At 38.7% G+C, this 13,829-nt stretch overlaps 1 protein-coding gene across 8 annotated transcripts in view; it reads right to left on the reverse strand.

The window, feature by feature from the left end:
• The window catches only part of LOC113171779 (adhesion G protein-coupled receptor L2-like), a 77,603-nt gene that overhangs the window by 29,015 nt on the left and 34,759 nt on the right, over positions 1-13,829 (reverse strand). For all 8 annotated transcript variants that reach the window (XM_026374463.1, XM_026374462.1, XM_026374461.1 and 5 more), the window contains exons 4-5: positions 10,305-10,414; positions 5,899-6,699 (exon numbers count right to left, since the gene is read on the reverse strand). In XM_026374463.1, coding sequence (XP_026230248.1) covers positions 5,899-6,699; positions 10,305-10,414 — 911 coding nt within the window. The remainder of the gene's footprint in view (positions 1-5,898; positions 6,700-10,304; positions 10,415-13,829) is intronic.

A 13,829-nucleotide genomic window follows, 5' to 3' on the forward strand; every position in this document is an offset into this window, starting at 1 on the left:
ACGACCAAAAATTACTCAGACAGTCTAAGTGAAAGACCTGAGATTATTAGAAATTGAATTCTTAGTGGAAAATTGGACAGTCTTCATTTTTTGTTCCTTTTTGGAAACTATATAGAGTGAGTGAGCTGAAGCAAACCTGAAAATAACTTTTATTCTGTCCTAAACAGACAAATAACTCTGAATGAGTTATAACATAATAGTATAACAATGCTTAAAAAATATATTATTTATTGCTGGTGAAGATTTTTTTATTGACTCAGGAAAAGTGAGATGATTCATAGGCTGACTCGGTTGATTTAATATACGAATATAATGCAATACAAGGGCAAGTGTAATTGGGTTTCAGATTATTAAACCTCTCCATACCTGAGCAAACTTCTGCTTTTCCGCAGGCTGATATGAGCTTTAATATGCATCTGCCTGTAACAGCATGCTTGCATCACCTGATTAACCTGCTCCTGAGACCATATTACTCCAACACAAAAGTCCACAGCATGTACATCTCACACATTTCTGCACAAATTACCATACAGCATCAAGAAATGCTTTTTGATTTAGTTTTAGTCATTTTGGTAATTGTAACTGTTAATAGTATCCTCGTTTGTGATTCAATCACTTTAACAAAATTGTTCAACTGTTTGACTATAATCTATCTCTACTAACTTTCTAAACTAAGTTCTGCAAGCTTGCAATTAGCAACTATTTTAAAGTTATCTCGAATAAATGTCTATAACATTTAAAAATGTATGAAAAAATATGTATCATAGTTCACTTGACCCCAAAGGATAATAAAGTTGCACCCTGGGAATGTGAAGTTTATGATTGACAAATGATTGATTGTTTTAACAACCAGTATATTTATCCATTTAAGTGCTTTTCATACATACTTCAGAATGATACTCTCATTGAAATGACAGTCCCTTAATCAAACATGGGGACAGGAGTTTGGGAACATCTGAAGGCAACATAATCTATTTTAGTTAATAATGAAGCACCAACTTGGACATTTTTTCACAGTTAAAAATATTTTTGAGTTTATGCTATGAGCCACTCCATAGTCTGGTCATTATCCCCTGCATGTTCACTCTTGAAGAAGAAGAATCATGAAATCATATCACTTTAATTAGCAAAAGCTCTCAGATGTTGACTGAGTCTTTTTTTTTTTTTAATCAAAAACAAGATGCAATCTTGTGAATGTTTATAGTCAGTGTGTCTTGGGTTTCATTTCAGCGTGTGATTGTGCACAACACCCAGAGCATCAAATATACAACATATCTGCTCAATACTGCATCAAATAATGTGCTTGTCAGATGTCGATGCATCTCTGGGCTTATTTTGATGTCTCTGCACCAGGCGCACCACAATTTCCTTTTGATTGCAAAGAGCAAATTCCACTCGAGCAAGATCTCTGAGTCGTCTGACAGCACTCGACCAAGAGAGGGCTGCACCAATTAGCTACCATTTCTCTCAAGAGGCAGTGAAGTCACTCTTTATGGGCAACATGACACCAAAGGCATACTGTTGCCATATGCTGAATAATACCTCTTGTAAATAATGGAATAGTTTGAGACTGAATTCTTGAAAAATGACTGTCACCAGCGTCTAAACGGAGCATGTCAATTAAAACAGAGCTAAAAGGAAAGGAAACCATTACGCAAGCTCATCAATCAAGAAATGAAGATGAAGCAGAATTAGTTTATCACTTTATAGCACCCCAGAGTAATTTATGTCTACAGGAAGATGACAAAAATATTAAACCATAAGCAGTTGATCAGAGGCTTAGATATTCTGTTTGTCCTTGTTTTTATTGCTTACACCGAACACACATGCAGTCAGAGCGGTAAAAACAATCTACATGTTTATGAAAACACCAGGATAAATGGATCATAAGCTACATATAGCTGCAATGACAGCTCGCAGACAAATTAAGCCGTTTTAATTTGTTTGATTTTTGAAGATAAAACATTTACACGGCTGATTCTCCCAGTATAAAAACAAGCAGACCCATGTAGTCTTCTAACAGGCAGAGCTCAGTTAAAAATCACTCCAACATTAGCAGGGATCATTTCCAAACATATGAAATAGTGAGCAAAATTCCTATTGTCAACACAAATGAGAAAAAAAAAAAAGCATGCGGCTATTGTTTTTCCCCCACACTGTGAATGTGACTAAACGGAAGAACAAAAGGAGAACACAGTAATTATTGTGTCATTATCCGAATTCAAGACTACAGCCAGCAGCTGGTTTGCTTAGCATTAAAAAATGAAAACTGGGATAAACAGTTAACGTCTCTTTGACACAGTTCTCTGCTAAATTTAGTTAATTTCATTCAGTTTTGGTTTTCACATGAGAAGTTTCTGCATTTATTGCGCTTGTTTTCTTCTCAGTTTAAAGCTTGGAACAGGTGATGCATCTTTCTCTGCTGAGCATTTCAGCTCGACTCAAACGAGCCTGTCTCAGAGGATAAAAACTGTGTAAGAGCTACAGTTGGTCTTTTTCCTCTTTACCTGGAGCTAGTGCTGGTAATTAATGACAGAGAAACAAATCCCACAAGACATGAATTTTACATTAGGCTGTTTATGTGCGCTCGTGCTGTTCTGCTTCATTCAAGTCTACTTGATGTGAGCAGACGACATGGTATGGAAGGTAAAGGGAGCAAGACAACTAATGCTAGAAAATACTTACTTTATTTCTGCAAAATGAAAATACGAAAACTCAAACAGATATGCAATTGTTGAGCAGCTTACCGTCTTATTTACAGTAGTTCAGTAGACAGAAAAAGCACTGCTGGACCTATCATGTGTCTGCGTGGGGTAATTTATGAGGCCTGAAACTGAATACTATGTAGCAGCAGACATATTGCAGTCACAACTAGATGATATGAGTCAGAGGAAGATGGCAAAACAGCTCACAATAACGACACAAGCATGCAGACAGGAGGATATATGTGCAGACAGAAATACACACAGAGCAAACATGCTTCCAAACTCTTTGTCATATATGCCTATAAAGTCGACTTAAACAATTCGTGCTGTAATCCTGCAAGCAGAACAATTAGAGCGAGCTCAAATCTCTTGATTCCTCTACTTCAGCCTCTATTTCTGTTGCCGAACATCACGCTTCAGAGGGTGGAACACAGGCTTAGTGCATGATACATCTATAAATGTCCTCCGTCTTAAAGCCTCACCTGGAGGTGTCGCTCAGAGATATAAAAGCAAAGCAAAGTGCAGAGAGGTGCACTTTCTGATGATAGATATGCGTGGCATGAAGGATATGAAATTGCGTTTTGTTTTGTTTTTTGACATTTCAATTCAACGCAAAGCCCACTTGTGCTCACTGCTCCCAGATTGCTCAGAGTGGCTAAGCCTTTTGGACAAAGCCATTAATTTTATGCCTCTAGTCTGTAAGGCCTTAGATCAATGCTACCTCAAAGCCAAATTAATTTTCTCCTTTCTCCCCTTGTTAGTTTGAAATGCTCTTAGCAATTACTGGCTCTTCTGATTGTTTTTTTTTTTTTTTTTAATGCATTGGATTGAAATCAGTTAACGTCTTTGCTCATCACCGAGAACGCATTGCCGGTGTCCCTATAAGTTTCCTAACAACTAGCAGTTAGGTGTGCTTTTTATTGACATGCACCGCTTTCAGAGAGACCTTTGAAGAGGCGGCCTCTCTAAATATCGATCATTGTTGTTTTGTGTTCACAAAGCATTAGCAGAACATAGACATTTTCTTTAAATGTGTGTGAATTGTTTGGAACAATAACCAGAAAGATCAATTTGTGGAATGATCTTAGCTGATCACTTCAACCAGCGCCAGAATTAAGAAACTGGCGGCGTTACAAACACTCTACACAAAGGAAATAGCAACACGTTACTAAGGTCAATTATTCTCTGCTTTGATCAGTTTGCTAAAACTCCTATAATATAAACCCCTAATCCTCCTGGTACTTTAGTGCTTCTCAGGATGAGCATTACAGCCAAGGTTGATGCTTCTGACAGAAAAGGACACAAACACTCACTGTGTTACATGAGTTCTACAAAGGGCAGAAATACACTGGGTTTGGTGTTCGAGGTAACTTTACTCTGTGGTCGATGAATCTTAATGGGCACAATTAATTTCCTTTACGCCTCAAGTGCCCCTCAGTTTCAGAGAGAGAGACATTATTTCAGCACCATTAGATTACCCTGCAGAATAGGTTGTTTAATTCAACGGCATGTCATGGGCAGCAATAAATCCTAATAGCTACACAGTAAAGAAGTTAAAGGTGTACATCTGAAAAAAAAGGATAAACAAGAACCAATTATTTTGTGCCATTCACAAAGGCTGCCGCTGGCTGCGGCATCTGAAGATGTCCCCTGTCCCTTTTTCCAACTTCACAATATTTCAATATTTCCATAAAAAACACTCATAATTCTGCAACGTCATTTCAGATTGAATCCCAGTAACAGAACTGTGGCAAATACTTGGAACAACTAATGAAATCAACAACTACTGTTGGGTTCCTCAATTAAATGCACAGTTTCTGTAGCAAGTGACAACAACAGGCCTGTTTGGCATTTATGTTTAGCGAGGCATTACAGTAGCTGAGAGAGCACATTAAACCCTTCATTGAAAATGCTCTGTGATGGCCACTTTCCTCCTCTCCCCGAGTCTCTTTTGAGAAAAGAAGGGCAATTATGATAATTCAGTTGTTAATTACATTTACATACATCAGGACATGAGGAGTTGAGCAGGCAGTTTGCATGCATGAACAACTCATTAAAGTTTGAGTATTTTTCATATCTACTCAAACATACTCCTAATTGAAGCTTTGGTTGCTCAGGAAAGCACACACAAACCCGGAGGACCCCTTGGGTGTTGAGTTCTCATGCTGGGGATATTCTAGGGAATGGCAGGAAAAAAACAGACGTGTTGACAAGAGGCCAGAGTTCAGGAGCACACAGCCTCCATTGAGACATCAATGCCAAAACTCTTGAGCAGTCCAGGTTGAGAATCAGATTTCGCCCCTGCCATCACCCCCCCTGCAAAACCAGAAGTCAAAAATCATAGCCTAATCCGGACCTGTGCTCGAGGGCAGCCCGATCCGTTAACATAACATGGAGTCAAGTAGCCATTCTCATTTCCCCTCTTCATACAGGAGAAACAAGGCCGGCTCTGTGGGATAAGGTGGCTGCAGTCAGGTAATTAAGCCTATTATCAGTTTGATGTAAGGTCCCTGTCTGGTGACACGTATGTCGCCTCCCAGCACTTCACAGATTAATTTTAGCCCCCTAACCGCCTGACAAGATTCTTCACAGTAATTGATTTCTCTTTCCAACCATTCTTCTACCCTGACGTGCTACATATCTCACACACACTTCAGCCTGGTAGTTTTAAAAATATTATGCCACAATAGCTTGATGATTATCTCCTGATCTATTACAAAAAATCGCTTCTGTAAAGTTGATGAGGTAGCTATGGCAACGCAACTTGAAATCCTGCTGTACAGGGGAGAGGATAACCTCTGTCATACTGTGAACAATGCTTCTCAAACACATTCAACATTAGAGGGAAGTTCAGAGGGGCAGTGTTCATAATGGTTTTGGATAAGGTCTGAGATTAAAAAATTTGATAGGGTCCAGCTTTAGATGGAGTGAGTGCCTCAGCGTGCCTCATGGTAATAAACAGGTTTTTGTAGCGGTGCAGTTGCAGTGGGACCTATCCTTCGTTCCAAGGTGAATCTGTAATTTCTGTCTGCAAATGAGCCCTTTCCTCAAGTCTAACACAGCCCTCTTTTCTTTATCACACCTGAAGTGGATTCAAAATTAAAAGGCAGCCATCTGTGACATCCCACGCTGCAGCCAAACAATAGGAACACCACAAAGACAATGAACAAAACACAGATGGAGCAGCTCTCACCTTCTGCAGGATCAGGTGGCCCGAAGTCCAGGTCATAGCGCAGGATGTAAAAGTTATTCCACACGTATAGCTGATTGTCCCTGGGGTTGTAATCCACAGCGGTGATGTACTGGTATTGGTTGGGGAAGAGGATGTCAGTGTACTCGCCCTGGCTTAGTTTGGTGTTGTAGATGTAATCAATTTGGCTCCTGCTGGTCTCGCTCTCATTCTCCTCATAGGTCGAGCGTACTACATGTAGCACACCACAAACCATAAAGGCATTAGAGGCAGAGCGCTTGTCGTAGGCCGTTTCCCATGTGGCCTCAAAGCGGAGAGTATATGGGTTGAGCTGGCTCACTACTATGCGTCCATTGTTCTGTTCTGTTGCGTAGATCACCCATAAGCCCCTCTCATCTACGGCCAGGTCAATGTCTGTCTTACCACCCCAACGGTAAGGTGAGGTATCGTGATAGTTGGCATTATTAACAATAGCCTCGCCGCTTTTGATGCGTGTGCGCAGGTCAAACTTGACAATGTTGCGAGTGCGTTCTTTATTAAAGAAGATAGCGCCATCATAAGCTACAAAGCCTGTCCCGTCAACACGGTGCGGCAGTTTATAGGTGGTTGTCTGGCGACCATTTTTGAAGTCCTCCAAAGAGGGATACTCGATGAGAGTGTCAGTGCGGTATGGCGTCCAGGGCATGAAGAAAACTTTGTCTCCAGCCTGCAGAGGATCTTTGCACCACGACCCAGCTTGCTGCTCTGCCTCAAACAGGAAGGTGGCATCTCCTACACCCTTCAGAGTCCCGGGACAAATGAAAACTAGTGACAGAGAAGAGAGTGAAAATAAAGTAAGATAAAATATTGAAAACATACATACCATATTCGACACACATTATTCTCGCTGCTGTGCAACTTAAGTGGAGGACAAAAAGATCAGGGACTGTGAATTTGGAGGAATCTTTTAGCTAGTTCTTTGTACTACCGCTAATGAGCAGGGAAAAAAGAAAAATAAATGAATGCGCCATAGTAATTATTCAGAATGGAAAAGGTGAGGTTAAGAGAACTTGCATCTCAAGGGTCTGCTGCTACATCCTAACAGGGACAAAATCAAATGAAATGTGAACAGAAAAGGTAAAAAAAATAAACCCTGCAAATAAAAGACATGGAAAATGGGACATGTATATTACACATATTCACATTTTTTTCTTTTTTTTTTATACCAGCCTGTCTCTGACGTCAAATGCCACATGAACAGCTGGGTATATGGGTACACTGCACATGCATACTCACATGACTTAGGTCATAAACCAAAATGGTAGGGAAACAGACTTCACATCTTAGGAGTGATAAGAGTGAACAACAGGTTGTCAATGGTGGTGGCGGTAGCAAAGCAGAGGTAAAATGAAAGTGGAGGTTGGGGAACAGATCGAACAACAGTGGTAAAGGATTTTCACTACTTCTGTGGCAAAAGACAAGAGTAATCACTGATGGGTGAGGGAGGCCATGGCAAAGTTCCCATATAAACTGTCTTAAATTAATTGGTTCTGGATAAAAAGGGACACAGTAAATTCTTGTTTGCTTTTCAAACTTAGTTTGTTTTTAGTTTGTGCCAATCTCACTCAGCCATCACTGCTATTTCACATCACGTGCTATGGGTGCAGCAGAATTAGGGCCAAGCAAACTACGATCTGAGCCTTAGGAATATACACACAACTAGTCATTCTTCAAAGGTTAACACTGTGCTAAGCAAGAGTCCCTGGAACAAATCAACACCAAACAGTCGGTGTTTTCTTTCACGTTGCAAGAAAAAAACTACATTCGATGACCGTGGATGTCATTTGAAATTCATTTGGACTCCATGGGTGCAAACAATCCTCCTATGGGTTTAGCATTTGACAGGAGAGGCAATCAGGAGGGGGGAGACGTGAGGGAGGCTGTACTCAACACCACAGAACAAGGAGCTGAAGGAGGGGGAGGGAAGGACCAGACCACTCATTTACCTTTTTGTTCCACTTCTATTTCAGGCATTGGAAAAGAAAGCAAAAAAAGAGTGCAAAAGGGAGAAAAAAGTTATCACGAGTCAACCACCAGGTACAAAGAGAAGAATTAGTAGGAGGATATGACAATGAGATGAACTGCAGGGCTGCTCTGGGGAGAGGAGCTAGAGAAATAAAGGATGTTTGTTAATGAATAGGCTGCTCATCCTAGGATATAAAAACAGACAAGTTATGACTGGAGACGAGCTCTGTGCCATGCTTTTGAGTGCTTAAAAATGTCATTCTTACCCTGTTTAACTGCCAGCAAAATAATGCATTGGCCACTGTAAGAGCAGAATAAATCCCTCTATAAATGCTTTTCTTAAGTGGCAGGAGAAAAAAAATCTTATAGTCCCGGTCATATTTAGATGGATAACATTCTTACAGAAACAGCACAGGAGTTATTTTTGGCATGTATAGACTGAGGGTGGAATCAGTTCAAACTTTATAAACACAAATCAAAATTCAACTCCAAACTCGCTTGCCCACACACGTAAAGCATGACACGGTGCTAACTTTACAGACCAAACTTTTAAATGAACCAGAGAGAGCAACAGTACATGAGATGACTGATGAACAGTCGGCCTAATATGGTTTCTTTAGTGGACTGTTTAGCTGCATACAGTGGGTGTAGACACGGGGGGAGGCTAGAAATAATATGTGAAATATTGGGAGTTAAAAAAATGAGAGCAGAGAGGTTAGTTGGGAGGGGAGGGGGTGTGGTACAGGAGGTAAAAGGGAGGTCTGTTTGAAAGAAGAAAAAAAGTGAATATTGCTGAAAATGTTTACAATTCATCAATTTAAATACTAAGTACTTTCACATGCATGGATGAAGTCTACATCTGCTGTTATAAACTACTCTGAAACACCCTTTTAAGGTAGATTAACAGAGACAGAGAGTTTGAAATAGTGCCGGATTTCACCAATTGTACAGTGCATTTAATAAAACAACTTTTTACAGTGGAAGACTAGTGCTAATCCATGACTGAATATGGGACTTTAAAGTTAATACGAGAAAACATTTGTAACACACAATTGTAGGATTTTCACTGGTTTATCCTCTGTATTATGTTTGCATAGGATAGTGTTGAATATGATGTACTTAGTAGGATCTCCTTGGTTTTCTCAGCGCAGGATATCAAATCTGTAGTTCATTTCAAGGGTCAGTTCACCAGCATTACAAGAAGCATATTTTCCTTGTTATCCCTAGTGATATCTAGTCATGCAGATAGTTTTGGTTTTACTTGCCTAGATTTGGAAATCTCTGCCTCAGAGATTTTCTGAGTGAATGGAATTTTGTTTGTGGCGCTCACAGCAATAAAAAAAAAAAAAAAAAAAACATTTTGAGAGGGACTATTTCTTCAGTGGAAAGCACTTCCAATCTAAACAGCTCACAGTGAGGTCTGGTCGGGATAACTAGGATAACAGGAACACTGTTTCTCGAAAAACATTCACTTTATTAGTTTTTAAAATTCAAATAAAAGTCCCCTTTCGGCCGCTGTAATGGGTTTATGTATGCAATTACTTGCAATAAAATACTACAGGTTGTAGTGGAAGTCTCATTAATGTTTCCATCTTGTAGCTACAACCTGTATATAATGTTGATGATGTAACCAACATTTTTTTCTAATGTACTTGCTCCAGTCACAGAACTATTAAGTTAATGAATTTAAATCCTGTATAATATAAACATATATATATATATATATATATATATATATAATATATATATATATATATATATATATATATATATATATATATATATATATATATATATATATATATATATATATATATATATATATATATATATATATATATATATATATATGCATTTCTTTCCCATCACAAACAATCTTTGGCTGAGTACAGACGTCGGCCTGGAGAGAGTTCATTAACAACACATCAGCTAGAAGTTTCATCTAAGCCATTACAGTATTCACTTTAATTACCATATGCAACACAGTCCAATAAGAAATTTGTTAGTGCTTAACGATTCCAGATATTTTGCCAATTACGAATCAGATCCAAAATAGAAGCAGCTATCAGAGCCCAAATGTAAAGACAGGCATCATAAAACCACAGCAATTTAAATAAAAACCATCTGCATGGCTGGATTGCAATTGAAGTTTTTCTTTTTCTTTTCTTTTTGTTAATTGTTGTGAACTGACCCTTTAAATGACTGCAACAATTTACATTTCAACATAATATGTCATTATTAATGCTACAATCTCCTTTTAGATACTTCCAGTTGAAGGGTCATCTGTAAAACAAACATATACACTGTATTTATAGAGAAGGTAGTAAGAGCACATCTGTCAAGTCTACAGACACTTTAAAAACACACAACAAGAGTTCAGTATGAGATCTGGATGCGATACTTACTATAGGGAACACACTCATACTGGACCTCTAAGTACTTGTAGGTGCCAGGGCATGGATCAGGAAAGACATCAGAGCCAGTGACAACCACACACTGCGTACGGTTGTTGCACCTAGAAAAAAAAAGATTGACCAGAGATTTCATCATGACTACCCACAGCAAGAGTACTCGACAAAGACAACATTTATAACAAAGAGAGGGGAAAGTTCTTTGTTACAGCTATAATGAAATAGCTGAAATCCCATCCAGGACTGTCATATAAGCTTTCTAGTTTAAACCTTGGCAAACAGAGAGAGGAATGAAAGCATTAAGTAAGAGTAAATGAATGTGAATGAATGCGATAATAAATAACCAAGTGAGGGAACAGCTACAGGCATGTTAGGAATTAGCGATGGCATTTCCTTTAACAGCATCTTCATACCACTATTGAAAGGGAAGACATTCATTAAAACATACATGACAGGTGGCTGTGACATGCAGTGGACTGGAATGGGTGGCCTCTGTTGAAACAGAGCGTCTCCTCTGCATGTGCACAACGAAAACGGCATCAATTTGTCACTTCTCTGAGAGGTTGTTTGCCTTCCAGCATGAAATGGTGTGCCTCGGTGAATTAACATGTCTGCTGTGTGAATTGTAAAGTTAGTGTGTGTTTGCAGATGTTTGTGGGTGCTACAAAAGTTCAAGTATAGAGAGGGAGAGGGGGAGAAAAGAACAGCCGGGGACTGAGTTTGTATAAATACTGTGTAGGGTGAAATTGGCTCCACTTCAATCAAGCTTGCTTGAGGCCGTGGGATTGAGAAGTAATAGAGGCAAACAAGGAAAAAACTGGCACCAAAATAGGACATTCAACAATTTGCAAGCCTGAGATAAATATTTCAGAAGGTCAGTAACAGTCATGCAAGTTGGACATATATTTCAACATTGGACATGACTTTCAAAGAACCATCAGTAATTCAAGAGGCTTTCTGTCACTGCAAAGGGGATCGAGCTGCACAACAGCCACACAAAGCCTTTACTGTGCACTTTTAACTATAACTAATGTAATGCATAAAAGGGAATATGTATGTACATTAACCAGATACTTGCCTTTGAAGCTGCACTCCACATCCAGCTTTACATTTTTTTTTACTTGATTTTTATTTATTGTACATCAAAAATCAGACAAACAGAACAAGGGTCAACCAACAGGGCCATCTTAGGTAAATTCCTGATGATGGCAGACGGAGAGATGCAGTTTGGGGTCAAAGTGATTTTTGGTTCCATGATTGTCATTTGCATTAAAACAATCAGGCAGCAACATGTTTTCTAAATGAGGATCAGATTTAATTTTTAAAAAATCATTTAAAAAGCATCCCTTCACCCCCAGGTACAGGTTCAGCTACTTTTTTCACTATTGTTCACATTTATAGTAGCATGTCTCAGAGAGAAGGTCATTCGCCCCATAAGATAGATTTCCTGTAGTTTCGACCATTTCTTTGTTATTGCCTTTTTACTTGCTGCTAGTATCTGCAATAAATATCTACCATGTTTTTGGAGTGCAGTTGGCACATTTCCCAATCAATCCCTGAACCGATTATTGACCTTATCTCTGTTACCACCACACTCCCAAAAAACATAAAAGTGACCAGCAGAGACATTATTACATTCTCCGACACTGACCATGTCCAAGTTTGTTACTTCTTATAATATATTTCCAAGAGAATGTCCTCAGAGTGCTGAACTGGAGGTAGTAGATTGCTCTGCTAATGTTTGACCACTCAACTTGTGTTAACTTTATATTGCAGAGTGAACTACCGGAGCCATCGCAAGGTTGAGTAGATGCTGCATATCACTTATCTGCTAATTGTAACCTTATGTGCATCAATGAAAATGTTAATGTTAATTAGACTAATTCCTCCACCCATGGTGCTAACACTTTTTGCCAAAGTCTTAGTTTATCTATGTATCTAAACCTTTCCGTTAGGATATTGTGCAATATGTAGGCTGCAGATTGGACAGGAAGATTTGTTAGAGTTTGTTCTAAATCCTTCCATTTTGCATCACAGTTAGGGTCACACTGAAAAAGAAAAAGGAAATGCAGAATACACAGCTGTACATATTGTAGTAGTATTCCAAGCAAGTCAGAGCCAATCCCCTTTTTTCTTTAGGGAGTCTCACTTTAGGTTTTTTGTCTGTGCCAAATAAACACTGAAATCATTCTTTTCTGTTTATTAAACTGATTAAAGGGTATTTCAACAGGTGATGATTGAAAAAAGATGTAATCTTGGCACTATCTTCGTGGCATCTATTTGATTTACATGCTCATTGGTAACAACGACCATCTGTTTGTCTGCTCAAATTTCTATAATAGTATAAGTGTGTTTGCAAAGAACAGATAAATCCTAATTATGCTCTTAGGTATTTGACAGTGTTACCTGTCATTTGAAATTACACATTCTGTAAATTACTTTGGTTTGGGTTGTTATGTAAATATAATTTGTACACAGAATACCAGTGTTTTTTATGTTTTTGTTTGTCTGTTTGTTTTTTCTTTTGTCAGGATAACAATTACAGGGACTTGCACCTGATTATTAAAACCAATATATTCAAGGTATTTCCTTTATGCTGAAGCTTTGAAGTGTTGTCAAGAGTAATATCTATAGCTTCCATGTTATTCTTATTTATATGATCAATGATGTTGAGGGCCGGCATCACATTGTTGTGGATTTGCCTGTTTTTTACAAAGCCTGTTTGATCTGTATCAGTCAAGCCTAGGAGTATATTTTCTAATCTTTTTTGCTAAGATTCATTAGCTCCTTTCAGCTTATCTCCATGGGGGTTTGCTACAGTGGATAATGGTCAATACATTTATTTGGCACAGGTTTTACGTCAGATGGCCTTCCTGAAGCAGCCCTCCACACTTGGGTCTTTAAATATGAGAAAGATAATCTGTGTGTTTTTACTATTGATATATCCTTGCTTGTATCTCCTTCTTTTACCTTCTAGGTTATTATTTTATTCTCTTTTGATCCTATGATTAGTAAATCTAAGGATGAAGAATTAGCCCCGGTTGCAGTTGTAGGCTTTTGCTAACATGTCTGTCATGACATATCCGTTCACAAGGATTGGATGACCTGATGATGGTGATGATCACCACGACCCTGGCTGCCAAAAATTAATCTGTTCATCCTTGACTCCAATTGGAGAGTGATATTAAATTTGAAGTAATTCTTCCAATCAGAAGAATGGGCTGCAAGAAATAGGTGAATATGACGTCAGTGTGACCTTGGCCTTTGACAACTAAAATCCAATCAGTTCATCGAGTCCAAATAACAGTTATGATGAATTTTAGATAATGTCCTCTGTGCGTTCCTTTTATATAGCATTCAAGAGAATTGGGTGACTGTACAGACGGCGGCTCTGGCTATCATTGGCGCAGAGGCATAAAAGGTTTTGCATTGAGCATACATCTCAAAGAAATTTTATATAATATCCAACCTCTGATGAATCATATTTGTCTTCACTTTATGTATACATCGCTCAGCCTG

Source organism: Anabas testudineus, chromosome 17 (assembly GCF_900324465.2).
Source record: "Anabas testudineus chromosome 17, fAnaTes1.2, whole genome shotgun sequence".
In the NCBI taxonomy this organism is placed as follows: domain Eukaryota; kingdom Metazoa; phylum Chordata; class Actinopteri; order Anabantiformes; family Anabantidae; genus Anabas; species Anabas testudineus.